The 17,688-nt window shown below is 43.3% G+C and overlaps 1 protein-coding gene across 1 annotated transcript in view; it reads right to left on the bottom strand.

The window, feature by feature from the left end:
* LOC145394359 (uncharacterized) overlaps positions 1-16,823 on the bottom strand; it is a 99,805-nt gene extending 82,982 nt beyond the window's left edge. The window contains exon 1 of the mRNA XM_080268233.1: positions 16,430-16,823. Coding sequence (XP_080124359.1) covers positions 16,430-16,823 — 394 coding nt within the window. The remainder of the gene's footprint in view (positions 1-16,429) is intronic.
* Between the last annotated feature and the right edge of the window lie 865 nt (positions 16,824-17,688).

Raw genomic sequence — 17,688 nt, 5'->3', positions numbered from 1 at the left:
ATGTGCAGAAGCCGGTAACTTTGGGTGACGGTATGATCAGAGACGACCCAATGCCAGCTGCTATATATTTTTTACACTGGATTCTCTTTGTGAAACGCGGTGACTGAATTCCTCAGAGTTTTGCGAATTTTCTTTACATTTGGGCTGTCATTAGATTTTGGCGGGCGATTAGCATTCGGCCACTGAATGATTTTGTTTAATTTTTGTTTGTTTTTGTTTTTTCTTGACTAATTTATGTACTTTATTTTTTTTAATTTATTAGGGTATTTTATTCATTTTTATTTTGTAGAGTTCACTGACCAAAAGTTAAGTTAATGTGTCGATGTGTAAAAAATGTATCGCCATATTTAAAAAGTTGTTTACATTGGGAAGGAACATCACTTATCACTCATCTTCCTTCCTGCATTCTCTCCCTTACTTCCTCCCTGAATTCTCTCCCTCCCTCCCTCCCTGAATTCTCTCCCTCCCTCCCTCCCTGCATCCTCTCCCTCCCTCCCTCCCTGCATCCTCTCCCTCCCTCCCTCCCTGCATCCTCTCCCTCCCTCCCTCCCTGCATCCTCTCCCTCCCTCCCTCCCTGCATCCTCTCCCTCCCTCCCTCCCTGCATCCTCTCCCTCCCTCCCTCCCTGCATCCTCTCCCTCCCTCCCTCCCTGCATCCTCTCCCTCCCTCCCTCCCTGCATCCTCTCCCTCCCTCCCTCCCTTCGTAAATAATCTCTTCTCACTTGTTATGTAATGCATGTTTATGTAATGTCACTCAACCAATCCTTTGACTTTGATCCTCATTAGATGTAACTGTTCAACCTTCCCTCCTCTCCTCTTGTCTTTCCACTTTCTATCTTCTCTCCTCCCCTTTTCCTCCTCCTCCACTCTCTCCCTTCTCCCCTCTATTTCCTCCCTCTTCTCTCCCCTCTGCACCTCTCCAATTTTCCCTCCCTCGACCCTTAAACAAAAGTCACTGCACATTTTTCCTTCCCTTTCGCCATTTTTTTTCCCCTCCCTCTTTCCCCTCTCCTTCCTTCCTCTCCTTCTGTCCATCCTTCTTTCCCTTCCCTCCCTCCCTCTAATCATCCTTCTCTCTTCTTTCTTCCTCCATCCTTCTTTCTCTCCTTTCCCTCTCTCCATCCTTACCTTCTCCCCTTCCACACACACCTGGTCAGTAATAAATATCCAGGTAATTACTCCCACACCTTTACCTTTAATTTGAACTAATTTACCTGGGGATGAGTAGAAATGGATTCTCTCTCTCTCTCTCTCTCTCTCTCTCTCTCTCACAGCTTCATAACTAATTTTCCTTTCTTCCTCATCTTCCTTTTCTTCCCTCATGCTTAAAGAAACCAACTTTTTACACCATCTGGACACTCCACTTGCAGCCTCTTCATCTTTTTTCTTCTTTCCATGCTTTCCTTTTTGCTTTCATTCACTTTCCCCTTCCTTCCTCTATCCCTTCGTCTCCTTATCCTCTTCCATCGTTTCTTCCTTTCCTCTGGTCCCTCCCTTCTTCCTTCCTCCCCCTTCCTTCTTTCCCTTCCTTTCTTCCTTCCTTCTCATCCATCTTCCTTCCCTCCCTCCCCTTCTCCCTCCCTCTCTCCCTCCCTCCCTCCCTCCTCCTTCCCCTTCTTTCCCTCCCTCCCTCTCTTCCTTCCTTCCTTCCCTCCACACACACCTGTCGGGCAATATGTTCTTGTAATCACACCTGCTTGGATCCTTCACCTTTGAACCTGCTAATTGACTCTTGCCGTAAGTAAAAATGGGTCTCCTTTACCACCCTCCTTCGCACCCTACCAATTATAGGTTATCAGGGTGAGGGAGGGAGTGAGGGTGAGGGAGGAAAGGGGAGCGGAAGGGAGGGGGAGAGGGGAGAGGGTGTGGCAGGGTGAGGAAGGGGGAGAGGGTGTGGCAGGGTGAGGAAGGGGGAGAGGGTGTGGCAGGGTGAGGAAGGGGGTGAGGGTGAGGCAGGATGAGGGAGGAAAGGGGAGCAGAAAGGAGGGAGAGGGGAGAGGGTGTGGCAGGGTGAGGGAGGGAGTGAGGGTGAGGGAGGAAAAGGGAGGGAGTGAGGGTGAGGGAGGAAAAGGGAGGGGGTGAGGGTGAGGGAGGAAAGGGGAGCGGAAGGGAGGGAGAGAGGGGAGAGGGTATGGCAGAGTGAGGGATGGTGTCAGGGAGGAAAGGGGAAGGGAGAGGGTGGGGGTGTGTCAGGGTGGTGGAGGAAAGAGGAGGGGAGAGGGTGAGGATGGGGGTGAGGGCGGGAAGGAGAGAGGGAGGGAGGGAAAGGGAAGGGAGAGGATGAGGGTGTGCCGGGGTAAGGGTGAGGGTGTGCCGGGATGAGGGTGAGGGGAGATGAGGGTGGGGGTGAGGGTGAGGCAGGGTGAGGGTGAGGCAGGGTGAGAGTGTGGCAGGGTGAAGGAGGAAAGGGGAGGAGGGAGAGGGTGTTGCGGGGTGAGGGATGGTGTGAGGGAGGAAATGGGAGGGGGAGGGGGTGAGGGTGTGGCAGGGTGAAGAAGTGTATTCAGATTTTCAGTCATTTTGCTGCATACTGTATTTCATTTTCCTTACTGGCGGAATTAACAGCACTACGGCTCTACATCCTCCCATAGCACTTCTTCGTGACTGGCATAGCATTCTCGGGTTAAATCCCCTCTTAACACCGAAGGATTTAAAAGAGGCAATTACGGTTTTTCGCCAGGTAAAAGTGAACGGAGTATAGTTGTGCAGTTAGTCAGATTTCAGAGATTTGAGTCATTTTGTAGTTTTTTTGGGTAATTTTTCGGCGTTTTTTCTTATATGTAGCAGAAATAGACAGTACTGCGGTTCTATCGGTGCACCCTTTCCATAGCACTTCTTCGTGACTAGGGCCATATTCTTAGTGTTAATTGCTTGTTACGGCGCAGCGTTCAAGATGGAGGGATGGCAATTTTAGGTCATAGTCACAATAGATTCGGAAGTTACAGGTGAGAGAGAGAGAGAGAGAGAGAGAGAGCGCAATTTTGGAAGTGAGAGAAAGGGGAGTGAGAAAGTGAGTGAGGGAAAGTGAGAGGATGAAAGAGACGGAGTGAGGCTTTTGTCCGTTCGAGAGAGAGAGAGAGAGAGAGAGAGAGAGAGAGAGAGAGAGAGAGAGAGAGAGAGAGAGAGAGAGAGAGGAGTTTGGTGGTGTGAAGGTGTGCCTGTCATGAGTTAAGAGGGTCATTTGTGGTGGATGGGAGGCGTAATTACCCCCTTAATGACCCCCACTGAACGCTAAGTACCCCCCACTGAAGGCTAATTACGCTCATTTACGGGGGCAGGATAAAGCTGGGTCATTTGGGGTCAGTAGTAGTAGTAAAGGAAATAATGATAAAAGTGAATATTTACGTTGCCGTTCTGCTCTGTGGCTACCCTTTTTTTCGTTTTTAGTTTTTCTTTCGTTCTTTTTCCACCCCGTACGTATACTAGGTCTTGAAGTTAAGGAAAAAAGAAGTATATTCTTTTGTCTTAGGAGCTACGAGACTGCTTGCGACGATAAATGGCAGTAGAGTTACTTTAATCTTTTCAGTGAGTTGGATGGATAGTGAGGGACTGACGAGGAGGGCGTATGTGAGTGAGGTGGAGGGGGAGAGAGGGAGGGGAAGGCCAAGGATGAGATGGAGGGAGGGAGTGGAGAAGTATATGGGGGAGGGGTGTGTGAGCTGGGAGCGGGGCAGTGAAATGGCGGGGGGGACAGGGCGACATGGAGGCGATTTGTTTGTGGCCACCCCTTACGGGATTGAGGCTTCTGGCAATAGATAGAGCTGGTTTTCCCTCCCCCTACTCCCTACCCTTTAAGTCAACAGAGTACATAGGTAATTTTCTCTCCCAGTAGCAAATATTCTCTCTCTCAATTCACTAGGGTTGTTACACGTATAGATAATTGCAATAAATAATAGTTGTGGTTATTATAGAGAAAAACTAACCCACGAATCAGGTGTAGAATCGTTCCCTCCATCTTCAGTTGAGATTTTGATAGGAGGCTGACGCTGATATGAGGTGCTAGTCGCGAAGAAGTGCTGTGGGAAGGAGACAGGGCCGTAGTATAGCCTCTTCCTGACGATGACTTATGGGGAACTGGCGGGAAAAGGACGAAAATCTCAGCCAAGTTAAAGTGAACGGCGTATAGACAGACCGATAAAAAAAAAATAAAAAAAAACGAAAATAAAAATGAAAAAAATAAATATGTATAGATAAATATAAGTAGCCATATTTGAGTCTGTCCATTTTCTATCTTTCTGTCTATTGTCTGACGCCTTAATCCAGTAAGGGGTGGCCACAAACAAATCGCCTCCATGCCGCCCTGTCCCCCGCCATGTCATCGCAATTTTCGATCGAATTTATTTAGTCAGGAAAAATTCGTACCTGTCCGAGTCGCTAATTACAGGTGAACCGGGGCCGACAGGTGAGCCATGGCCTGTTTGTAGGTCAATAAGGGCGGTAATTGATGGGGCGAGGCGGGATAATGGACCTTACAGCCTCGTTACCTCATTATCAGCACTGCAAAATGGATGGCTTTTTTCTCTTGTGATGTTTCTCTGTTGTCTCCCCCCCCACTCTCTGTTTCCTCCCTGTCTCTCCCTCTCCCCCTGTCCCTTTGTCTCCCCCCGTCTCTATAGTCAGACGTCTCTATCTCGTAAGGGGTGGCTACAAACAAATTGCCTCCGTGCCGCCCTGTCCCCTACCATTTCACCTCCCTCCCCTAACTCACACCCCTCTCTCATACCTCTCTATTCCATCCCGCCACCTCATCCTCGGTCTCCCCCTCCATCTCCCCACCTCCACCTCACTCGCATGCACACTCCTGGTTAGTCTCTCCATCCTCTCCACAGTTAGAAATTGACACAAATGTCACTATAGATATAAACTGCAATTTTTTCCACCGTATTGCAGAGTTGATATGTTAATTGCCCTATTGCAGAGTTAATTGCCGTGTTGCAGAGTTAATTGCCGTGTTGCAGAGTTATTGACCAATGTTGCAGAGTTAATGGCCCTATTGCAGAGTTAATTGTATTGCAGAGTTAATTGCCGTATTGCAGAGTTGATTTTTTTCCCTATTTTCTTCATAATTTTCCTATTTTCTATTTTTTCCCATTTTCCCAATTTTTTTCCTATTTTCCTGTCGTGCATTTTTTTTTTTTTTTTTTCGGACGGGGTAAGGTTTAAATGGCGCTTTCGAAAAAATTTTAATAAATGACTCAAATCTGCCACAAGCCCAGAATTTTGAGTAAGCAAGAAAAAAGTATATGCAAAGTTAAAAAAGGTGACTTCGAATTTGATACCTGCATTTTTTAACACCTGGCCATTAGTCAACATTACCTTCGTTGTGGATGTGGTGATTGCAGACGGGTAGGTGGATTTTGTTCAGGATGTGGTGGTAGATGGATAGATAGATTTTTCAGGATATGGGGTAGATGGATAGACTTTTTTCAGGATGTGGTGGTAGACGGAAGAGTAGATTATGTTGAGACGAGGAGTTCAGGGGAGCTTCTTTTCACCATCCAGTATAGTGTGTGTAGAGCTTAAGAGACTTTAAGCTCACAAAATTCTCTATTTTTTCTAGTCCACTCCCGGTAGAGCATTTTTATAGAGCTTTTAGTACCCATCTACTTCGCCATTCATCGTAGGAGTGTTCGTAGAGCTTCGTAGAGACGGGGGATTAACGTTAGAGCTTGAGAATTTAAAGCTTGAGACGTCTTATCACTGTGAAAAGATGGAAAGAAACTGGAGAGGAAGTTGGAGAAGACAGGGCACAGGGTATCATTTTCTTGGAGGGGCTTGGAAACTGGCAGACAAGAAAGGCAACTTAAGATGCTTTGCGTGAGTTTCAGAGCCTCGTATCAGCGCCATCTATTGACTTCTGATTTAACCATCCCTGTCAACGCCATCTCTTGTTTGTGTTCTGAACTAGGTATCATTTACCACGTTGTTACCTCCGCCAGCGAAGTTGGAGGAGGTTATGTATTCACCTGTGCTTATGTTTCTGTCGAGATGATATTATCCCCAAAAGTTCTCTGTCAGTTTCACTGAAATTTTGTGGAAAGGTGAGTCATGGGCCAAGGAAGAATTGATTAAATTTTGGTGCGCATCCGGAAACGGATCCGGATCCTATGTATCCCGCACAACATCTCCAAAAGTTCTCAGTTCATTTCAATAGAATTTTGTGGAAGAGTGGGCCGCGGGTCAAGAAACAACTGATTAAATGTTAGGGCGGATCCATATCCTATGTATTCCACACAATATCCACGGATCCAGATCCGGATCCTTTTTAATGGCAATGACATTGGCGGAGGTATGCGCTGTGTGAGTGTTGTCTAATTATTATTATTATTATTACTATCGTTATTATTGTCTCTGTGCTCTCCGTTGAGTGTTCTTAAATAGATCTTCTTTCCCACATTATTATTATTATTATTATTATTATTATTACTATTACTATTATTATAATCGTCATCATCATCAAAGAACCAGAAATCTCCATAAAACACCCACTTATAACACAGTGAAATCTCCATATCATTACAGTATAAAAATCCACCAAGTTAATATACAGGGATGCCTTCACGCGCACGCACAGATATAAGCGGTCGGGGGCCTTGAAATTTGTATATATATTTTTTTAAGGGATTTTTTTATTTCTTTTTCAAAATAATGGCGTCGTTTATTACTACTAGCATTTTTTTTTTTTTTTTTTGAGTTTTAGGGATGAGAGAGAATTATATTGATTTTAAAGGAATATTTTAAAGGAAAGTGAATTAAAATATCTATTGAATATTTATGGCTAGTTTTGTTATTTTTTTTCATTTTATTTCGAAATTTTTAGTAGGATGTTAAATGAGGGAAGTTAGTGAAAAACCTCCCTCCCTCTCTCTCTCTCTCTCTCTCTCTCTCTCTCTCTCTCTCTCTCTCTCTCTCTCTCTCACACACACACACACACACACACACACACACACACACACACACACACACACACACACACACACACACACACACACACACACACACACACATCAGGATCGCCATTCAGACTAACGCAATCAGAGCCACACTGTCAGAGGGACCTCTCTCTCTCTCTCTCTCTCTCTCTCTCTCTCTCTCTCTCTCTCTCTCTCTCTCTCTGTATATTTGTATCTATCTATACTATTTATCTGTCTGTCTAGATGTTTATATTTCTATCCATATATCTCTCTATCTAAATGTATCTACTTATCTATCTGTCGATCTATCCATCCCCCTGGATAACAAATCAAAATTAACCATAACTCAGAAATATACCACATAAACAGCCAATTTTTTTTTTTTTTTTTTTTGGGGGGGGGCAAATTTCGAAACAAAAAAATTGCAGCGAAAAATATATATATAAAAAATAGCATAGATAAGTGTATTTCCCATTTTTTTTTTTTTTAGGTTAATTGCATCATCTTCTATTATGGATTTTTTTTTATTATCACATGCGAAATTTTGGAAACGATGGTGTGAAGAAGAAATATTGCGGTGTGTGTGATGTGAAAGTGGCGTTAATTTGTGGTAGAGGAGTTGTGGTGGTGGTGGTTGTGGTGGTGGTGGTAGTAGTTGTGGTGGTGGTGGAAGTAGTAGTAGTAGAGTTGGTGGTGATGTTATGGTTACCACCCAGCGTTGTAAAGGGTTAAGGTGCTTCATTCAGTGTAGAGTCACCTGAAGTCGAGAGAAGAAGAATAAAGAGACAGGAAGGACGGGAGAAGTGGGAAGGGGGGGGGGAAGGACAGAGAGAGAGGGAGAGAGAGAGAGGGAGAGAGAATGATAAAGGGGAAGGAAATAGTAGGCAGGATGGCCATTTAAATATAGGGTGTTTATTTATTTATGTATTTATTTATTTATTTTTGTGCGTATTTTACAGCCAGAAAGATGTTGGTAATCGGAATGTGTTATATAGTGAATCATAATAATAATAATAATAAAGTAATAATAATAATAATAATAATAATAATAATAATAATAATAATAATTAATAATAACAACAACACCCCTCATAGCACTGCCTGTGTTAATGAAATTCAGTTGGTGTTTCCATCTCGTTTGGAATTTGATAACACGATGTAAATAATGTAGTGTTAGGTGCTGTTCCCCGTGTGTGTGTGTGTGTGTGTGTAAGGAAGAAGGAACCAAAGGCCTGCACTGTCCAAGATTGTTCCATCCAAGAAAAAATACAAAAAATAAGAGTCAACTTAATGCCCATATATTGATCCAGGGCCAATATAAGCGATTTTGGCTCCCGGATGGACGCCGCAACTGCTCCCCCCAGGGTGCACGTTGCCACCACGTGTAGGCTGCCGGTCAGCGCCATGTGTGAGAGTAAGAAGAAGAAGAAGGAAGTTGTAAGGAAGAGATAAAGAATAAAAAAAGTGAGAAAATAAAGAAGAATGGGTTATGAGAGAGAGAGAGAGAGAGAGAGAGAGAGAGAGAGAGAGAGACGGAAGTGCAATTTAGGAAGAGTGAGAGTGAGAAAGTGAGTGAGGTAAAGTGAGAGGGTGAAAGAGATGAAGCGAGGACTTGTGTTCGTGAGAGAGAGAGAGAGAGAGAGAGAGAGAGAGTGAGAGAGAGAGGGGGGGGGGCAAACAAGACAAATTTATACTGGGTTTTACTTTTACCTCCTCCCTTATAATTCATGAGAGGGGGAGGAGGAGGAGGAAGAGGAAGAGGAAGAGGAAGAGGAAGATGAGGGGGAGGAATAGTCTCTGCCAGCTTTGGATCCATTCATATCCAATCAGGCCCGTAATAATAATAATGATAATGGTAATAATAATAATAATAATAATAATAATAATAATATCAGCAGACAAGTGTAAATAATAAGATGAAATAAACAAGAAAAGGAAGATCTTGGACGAACGAGCAATGAAATACGGCAAAATACGGTGAAGAATACGAAAAGATGAGACAAACGAGCGAAAAAATGAGATAAAATAGGGTGAAAAAGAACGATAATCTGTGAGGAAATGAGTGAAAAAAACGGCGAAATAAAGTGAAATAAGGACGAAAATCTGGGACAAGCGAACGAAAAAAATAAGGCGAAATAAGGACGAAAAAGAAAAACTGTGACAGACGAGTAAAAGAAGATGAAATTAGGTGACAAAGGACGAAAATTTGGGCCAAGTCAAGTTGAAAGGAGTATAGGGGGATAGAGAAAGCGTCCGAAATGCCTCCCAGAATGCCGGTCCGGATGGCGGGTTCAGTACGTCGCCTTCACAAACTAATTATCTGGCCAAACACTGCCCTGGTCCTGCTGAGGAGTGGGGGAGGGGAGGAACGTAAACAGTCACATGAGGAAGGAAAATAGGCCTAGGGTAGTGGTGATGGTGGTGATAATAGTAGTAGTAGTAGTAATGGTGGTGGTGGTGGTGGTAGTGGTGGTGGTGGTGGTGGCGGTACAGATGGTGATGATGATGGTGATGATGAGGATGACATAAGAGAGTAGTAATTGTAGTAGTGATGGTGTTGATGGTATGGAAGAAGGAGATGATGATGATGATAATGAGGAGGAGGAGGAGCGTTTATGAGAGAGAGAGAGAGAGAGAGAGAGAGACCCTATAACGAGAAAACAACAACAACAACAACGCCATCCTGGAGCGTAAACAGACCCGAGAGTCCTAAACACCGCCCGGGGACGTAAACAAACAACCACTCACGAACACACACACACACACACACACACACACACACACACACACACACACACACACACACACACACACACCGCACTCTATTTTTTCTTTTTTTCTTTTCTTTTTTTTTCCTGCCTTCCCATTGACGCTTAGGTAATATGATCATTTTTTCAGAGGTAAACAAAGATGGAGGAGGAGGAGGGTTGTAGCTGTGTAGTGATGTCTTTTTGTTTTTCTTTAAGTTTGTTGTTGGTGCTCAGAGAGAGAGAGAGAGACCAAAATGAATGTCTTACTCTTAGTCACAAGTAAAAGAAAGTTGAGAGAGAGAGAGAGCAAATTATTACTCCTAGTCCCATGTAAAAGAAAGAAGGAAGAGAGAGAGAGAGAGAGAGAGAGAGAGAGAGAGTTAATTAGCTTTTGTGTAAGGTCAGGCACGTGGACCTTACCTGTTCGTCATATGTCCTTCTCTCTCCCTCCCACTCCTCCCTCCCTCCCTCTCTCCATTCTCTCCCTCCCTCTCCTCGCATCTCTCCTATTTCCTCCCCCCCTCTCTCTCTCTCTCTCTCTCTCTCTCTCTCTCTCTCTCTCTCTCTCTTTCTCCCCTCCATCACTCCATCTATCTGTCTATCTATCTATAACTTTCACTACTATAGGCAAGGTAGTCCATACATTACGCAACCCTATTCTGTTCTACCCCAGGGGCGGCTCTGTCCACATCTACCCTCGTCTACCCTGCCTCATTTTCTACTTCCCATGACTGCTTTGTGATGTGTGTGTGTGTGTGTGTGTGTGTGTGTGTACGTATGTGTGTATGTATGGTTCTGTGTGTGTGTGTGTGTGTGTGTGTATACATCCATTGACCAAAGGCTCCAATATTAATTTCACGAATCAGCCTAAAATATCCTCATCCCCACACCAGCAGAATGAGCCGTACCCGGAACACACAAGCCTGGGGAGGGCAGCATCCGTACCACGTTCTTAATTCCACGACACCAGCGAGTTAGTCAAGTTCGATCTCGTACTGAAGAGGTTGCTTATTTGCCATCGTTGCAATGCACTCTGGTTGATTGCAAGAGAGCCGCGTGTTACGTATGTCCTTCACTTCATTCGATGAGTGGATGGTGCAAGTTTTTTTTTTTTTTTTAGATTTTTGCTTGTATTTCTGGTTGTCTGTTTCTGTCTGTCTGTCTGTCTGTCTGTCTGTCTGTCTGTCTCTCTCTCTCTCTCTCTCTCTCTCTCTCTCTCTACTTCTGTGTCTGTCTATATACGTATCTATCTATAACAATTTATCTATCTGTCTGTCTATCTGTGTCTGTCTGTCTCTATCTGCCTCTCTCACAACCCATTATAATATCATTGCCTTTATCTATCCATTAGTCTCTCAGTCTATCTATCTGTCAGTCTCTCTCTTTGCATATCTATCTGTCTCTGTACATGTAATTATCTTTTGACTATCTTTATCTATCTGTGCTTCTATCTATCTATAATTATCTATCCATTTATCTATCCATTCATAATTTTCATATTCATTTCTCCATCTTACAAACGCAGAAATTAACACCAGTACCATTCCATATTATTATTATTATTATTATTAAATATATATGTAGGTTTTCTTGAACCTTTTGCAAATTCAGTATTGCGTATAAATTATTTTCTTTTTATTATATATTGACACACACACACACACACACACACACACACACACACACACACACACACACACACATACACACACACACACATACACACACACACACATACACACACACATACACACACATACACACACACACACACACACGTCAACAGAGTGCTTGGCAAATGGCAACTGTGTTAAAAAGTTTGGCTAAATTTGGAGTTAACACACACTCACTCTCTCTCTCTCTCTCTCTCTCTCTCTCTCTCTCTCTCTCTCTCTCTCTCTCTCTCTCATGCTGTGGAGGTCATGAGGATTATACTTAACATTTCTGGTTGAAAAGCGTATGTTGTAATTTAAATATTATCGTTTGGCAGAGCAAGAACAAACGAACAAACAAAAAGGTCACCAGTTTCAGGTTTACATGGCTTCTTTATTGGCTAAAAATAACAATAATCATAATCATAATAATAATAATAATAATAGTGATAATATCTAAAACCGTAAAATTGTCCAAGGACAAATTTGATAAATAATAACCTGCCACAGCCATTGTCTACTACAAGCCGCGCAGTAAAGGTACCTTGAGGTGAAGGTCACTGATCTTGTGCATGTCACCGTAGGTCATCACAGTCTGTAAGTGCACCAAGTTTGGTGGTTGCAGCTGTAATCCTTCATGGACAATTAGCTGACATCCGGAATATCCGGAAAAGTTCCAATTTTTTACCGCAGGCGATCCCAGAGAATAATCCACCCATTGCAGCCATACTCCTGTCCGCACTGCGTCCGCCTTAAGGCTGTATTGTAGTTAAATTTCAGCTTTGCTGGCTTAAGCAATTCTTGAGACAGCCTGGCTGACTCACTTTTCTGTGTTCCGGGTAATATCCAGAGATCCGGGTGGCGGGTTGCCGCCATATTTGACCAAAAGAAGCTAACGGCTGTCCGAGTGAGTTGACCAAGTTTGAAGGCTCTAGGCCATATAGCGTTTGAAATATTGTATGTTTTAAATAATAATAATAATAATAACAAAAGCAAGAAAACCTCCCACACTGATGCGGGAAGTTTTAGTAATAAAAATAAGCATTGATGTATGGAGTGTAAATAAAATTCTTCAGCATTTAAAGGCCTAAGAGAATGAAAGAAAAAATCATAGAGTAAAAAATAGATTAAAAAATAAAGAATTCGATTGTTTTCAAATTAATTCCTTCACTGAAAAAACCTCTGGCTATTCTTAAACTGCGCTAGTGATTCCATTTTTTTTTTTTTTTCAATATTTTTCCCTTATTTTTTTGTGTGTTCATTTGAATTTATTGTTATGGTCATGGCAGCTTAGATTGGCTCGTCCCGTGTGTGTGTGTGTGTGTGTGTGTGTGTGTGTGTGTGTGTGTGTGTGTGTGTGTGTGTGTGTGATTAGATTTTGCAGGATCGATGATGATGATGATGATGATGATTCACCTACGTCACCACCACCATCATCATCATCATCATCATCATCATCATCAATCGCTTCCCAGTAGCAGCTGTATTTTTATTAGTGTCATTAGGAAGCAGAAAATCATGTGTCATTGAGCTAATCACCTAATTCCTTCAACACCTCCATTAACGCAACACGCACATACACACGCACACATACATACATATATACGAGCATACAGATTTACATACATACATACCGGTACTTAATCCATACACACACACACACACACACACACACACACACACACAATGCTGCAGTGATGAAGAGAAACTGGAATGACAGAATTTTATCAAGAAGTTTACAAAGAAGAGGCACAGAAGTTTGTCTCTTTTCTGAAGTGTGTTGTGGTGGTGGTGATTGTGGTGGTGGTGGTGGTGGTGGTGGTAGGAGTGGTGGTGATGGTAGTGGTGGTGGTGGTGTAATTATTAAACTAAATATATACACATACACAGTAGTCAGTCATACACACGTACACACAGAAATACACACACCCATTGAAATATAACTTTCTCTCTCTCCGACACACACACACACACACACACACACACACACACACACACACACACACACACACACACACACACAAGGGTAGTAATGTGCGTGTTTGTGTGGAGCCCATTAAATAAAGATAATGTTTTTGAGAGAGAGAGAGAGAGAGAGAGAGAGAGAGAGAGAGAGAGAGAGAGAGGACGGGGGGTGACTGGAGTAGTGGCACTATTGCAGATTGTTGCACAGAAAAGAGAGAGAGAGAGGGAGAGAGAGAGAGGAATTTTAGGACACATAATAATAATAATAATAATAATGATAATAATAATAATAATGATAATTTCCATGTTATTTAATAGTGCTTCATTAGATATTATTGTTATTATTATTATTATCATTATTATTATTATTATTATTATTATTATTATCATCAGTAGTAGTAGTACCTGTAGTAGTATATGACGATACTGATGATTGATGATGCTATATATTAAGTCATCATCATCACCATCATCATCATCATCATCATCATCATCATCATCATCATCATCATCATCATCACCACCACCACCACCACCACCACCACCACCACCACCACCATCATCATCGTCATCGTCATCATCATCATCATCATCATCACCATCACCATCATCCCTACCATACCTACAATATTTTTCAAAGGGATTACATAGGATTTAGCCCAGGATTAACCATTCTGACTGTGGGATTTTGTCGGATTAGGTTCTGTATTGGGGGCTTTTGTTCCTACTCAGTAACGATGTGGACTGGGATTAAGGTGTGTGTGTGTGTGTGTGTGTGTGTGTGTGTGTGTTAGTAAGGGTGTGTTTGTTGAATTATCGCGTGTGTGTGTGTGCGTGTATGTGTGTGTGTGTGTGTGTGTGTGCGTGTGTGTGTGTGTGTGTGTGTGTGTGTGTGTGTGTGTGTGTGTGTGTGTGTTGTTTTCAGCAGTCAGACAGAGGAAAGAATTCACATACGTTTTTCATAATGTCTCAAGCATATATGCATGTATATATAAACATGTATATATAGTAATGTGTGTATGTGAATGTATATATATTTATGTATGTATATATGTATAAGGTACAGTCGCGTTCATGAGTCTCGGTACACATGTGGGCGTGATGTCTATTGTAGTGCTTACTGCTTTCGGAATATGGAACGTTTGCGCTTACTGCCTGAAACACCGAACATAATCTGGCTGGGTAGCAAATGAAATAGTTCAACATCCTATCAGCGGTGGACACAACAGTAGACAACAGGACAACGTGTGTATTGGGATTCATGAACGCGACTGTACGTGTCATATATAATTCCACTAAAAAACAAAGAGTAGACTTGCTCTGGGACCTGCGGGGAGGCTCTTGTTTCAAACACTTTGCTGGAAAAAGTAGCTAGCCAAATACCTTTACATGGGACCACTTTTATGACTCAATGGGCTTAAGTTGTCGCTAGATGGCGCCACTTCAGGTCAACTGATGGCAGATTTGGATTCATGTCAAATTACCTAATATGGTACCACTTTTATGTCTCCAAAGGCCCTCTTTCAACAAAGCCGCCGGAAGCATAAGAAGAAGAACGCTGGCCACTCATTGACCTGCTGGCTATCGCCGCAGGTAAAAATAATGTCAATAACACAGATAATATTTCATACATTTTATTACAAAAGAAGTCATCCTCAATAACATACAATTATATATATATATATATATATATATATATATATATATATTTATGTATGTATTATAAATATATATGTATATATTTATATATTTATGTATGTATTATAAATATATATGTATATATTTATATATATAAATTTTTATGTGGGAATGTTTATGTATAGCAATATTTATACGAGTATATACAAGGATGTTTATATACAATTTGTATTTTCTTATTAACTTGTATGAATTAGTTTCTAAATTATATAATAAGCGCTTTGGTGGATGGTATTCTCTGTGGTTTATTATTGCCAGAATTGACACTCAGGCTCCTGCCACTCCATCCTTCCTTCCTTCCTTCACAGTCACCTTCCTTTCCGTCCTCCATTCCTTACTGCACCATCTTCATCTTCACATCCTTCCCTGTTCTACATCTTCCTCCCTCCTTCCCTTCCTTCCCTCCTTACAGCACAATTTCCCTCAACTCCACCTCCTCTTCGTCGATCTCCGTCTCCTCCTCCTCCTCCTCCTCCAAAATCGTCAAAATACTCCCCATCTCCAAATCGTCTCCCGCTTTCAGATATACCATTTTCATCATTTTCCTCCTCACTAACACAAGCATTACTATGGACGCCAAAATAACGAAGACCCCCACGAAGTTCTCCCCGATGACGATAGAAAACGGGGGTTGTTGTGGTGGCTGGGTGTGGTTGGTCGCTTCGTTGAATGGTTGTTGTCGTGGTAGTAAGACGGTGGAGTTGCTGGATGGTAGTTGTGTGTGGTTCGTGATGCAGATTGGTGGTAATTGTGGTGGTAAGGTGTGGTTGTTACTGGTGCTGAATTGTGGTTGTTGTGGTAGTTGGTTCTGGTCGGTAGTGTGGTTGGTATGGGTTGTGTCATTGTGGTAGGATGGATGTGGTAGAGACCCAGTTTTGGTTGTATGGTTGATGGTAGGCAGAGAAAGAGTATGGTGGTCACTGTTGGATGGTAGCTGTGTATGGGGTGTGGGTGTGTGAGTTTGTGTGGGTGTGTGAGTGAGTGTGTGAGTTTGTGTGGGTGTGTGAGTGAGTGTGTGAGTTTCTGTGGTTGTGTGAGTGAGTGTGTGAGTTTCTGTGGTTGTGTGAGTGAGTGTGTGAGTCTGTGTGGGTGTGTGAGTGAGTGTGTGAGTCTGTGTGGGTGTGTGAGAGAGTGAGTGGGTGTGGCTATCTCTACTTAGCATCTCACAGCCTTGCACAATTGAGATATCTTTAATCCAACTCATCCTTACTCGACTGCTTTCTGCCTTCGTACCTACCCCCTTGCCACCCCTCTCTCTTACCTCACTCCAGCCTGTCTCTACCTCGGTCCTGCCTTCCCCTGCCTCATCCCTGCCTTCCCCTGCCTCACCCCTGCCTCTCCCTGCCTCACCAACCCCATCCACACACACCGTCGGCTCCTCAACAGTAATTTTCAACAACCCACAGCCTCCACCAACCTCCACACACACCGCCATAAAACCACTCTTACTCTCTGACCTTTTCCTTGCTTCCTCTGTTATTTCCTTCTCTTTGTCCTCAGGTGCAGGACTATCTAGCCTTCCTGTTGAGTGTCCTGATTCTGTGGGGGCTTTTCTGTGTCTTTTTTCATTGTCCTCTGAGTTGTCTTCCTCCTTTCCCTTTGATTGTCTTGATTCCATTTGCGTTTTTCTTTCATCCGCCTCAGAGTCAAGGCTACGTTTGTTTTCCGTCTCTTTCTCTGCCTTCCTCTCTATCCCCAGTTGCTTCCCCATCTCTGTGGCTTCTCGCTGTCTCTCCTCTCGTTTCTCTGCCCCCTTTTCTGTCGACTGTCTTGAATTTACTGACGTTTCTCCCTGTGTCTTTTCCGTTTCAAGGTATTTTACGTTTTCTGTGCCTGTCTCCATTTCTGTGCCTTGATCTCTTTTTCTTTCTTTCTCACGTAGTTCTTGGTTTTTTAGCGTCTCTTCTTGTCTGTCTGCGTCTCCCTGTGTGGTAAAATTTATTCGTCTTCTGTTCACGTCCTCTTCTTCCTCCTTTAATTTCCCTGCTTCCCTTTCTACCTCTCTTCTCCTTCTTCTACTGGCTCCTTCCTCTTCCTTCTCTTCTTCCTCCTCCTTTTTCTCTTCTTCTTCTTCCTCTTCCCTTTCTTCTTCTTCCTCTTCTTTGTCTTCCCTTTCTTTAGCACCCATGTCAAGCTGCTTTTGTTTTTCTCCTTTCGTACCTTCCTTTACTTGTGTTCCTAGATATTTTCGGCCTCCTTTCGTGGCCTTGTGTTCTTCCTTCATTCTTCCTTCCTTCCTTGCTTGTAAATACCCTTCTCCTCCTGTGCCTTCCTCTGTCGCTAATTCTTCCTCCTTCACCTTCCCTCCTTCCTCCTCCATCCCTCCTCCTCCTCCTTCTGCCTCTCCTTTAGTCTCCAGTTCCTCTTCCTTCAACTTCCCTCCTTTCTTTCCTCCCTCCATCCCTCCTCCTCCTCCTGACTCTTGCCCTATATCCTGTAATTCTTCTTCCATCACCTTCCCGCCCCCCTCCATCCTTCCTCCTCCTTCTCCTGCCTCTCCCGTCTCCTCCATTTCTTCCTCCATTTCTCCTCCTCCTGCCTCTCCCGTCTCCTCCATTTCTCCTCCTTCTGCCTCTCCTGTCTCCAACAATTCTTCCTCCATTCCTCCTCCTCCTCCTCCTCCTCCCTCTCCTCCCTCTCCTGTCTCCTCCATTTCTTCTTCCATGTTCTCTTCTCCTCCTCCTCCTTCTGCCTCTCCCTTCTCCTCC

Source organism: Coenobita brevimanus, chromosome 27, assembly GCF_032717465.1.
Source record: "Coenobita brevimanus isolate Jiangsu-jjx chromosome 27, ASM3271746v2, whole genome shotgun sequence".
NCBI lineage: Eukaryota > Metazoa > Arthropoda > Malacostraca > Decapoda > Coenobitidae > Coenobita > Coenobita brevimanus.
This window is presented reverse-complemented; position numbering and strand designations above follow the sequence as displayed.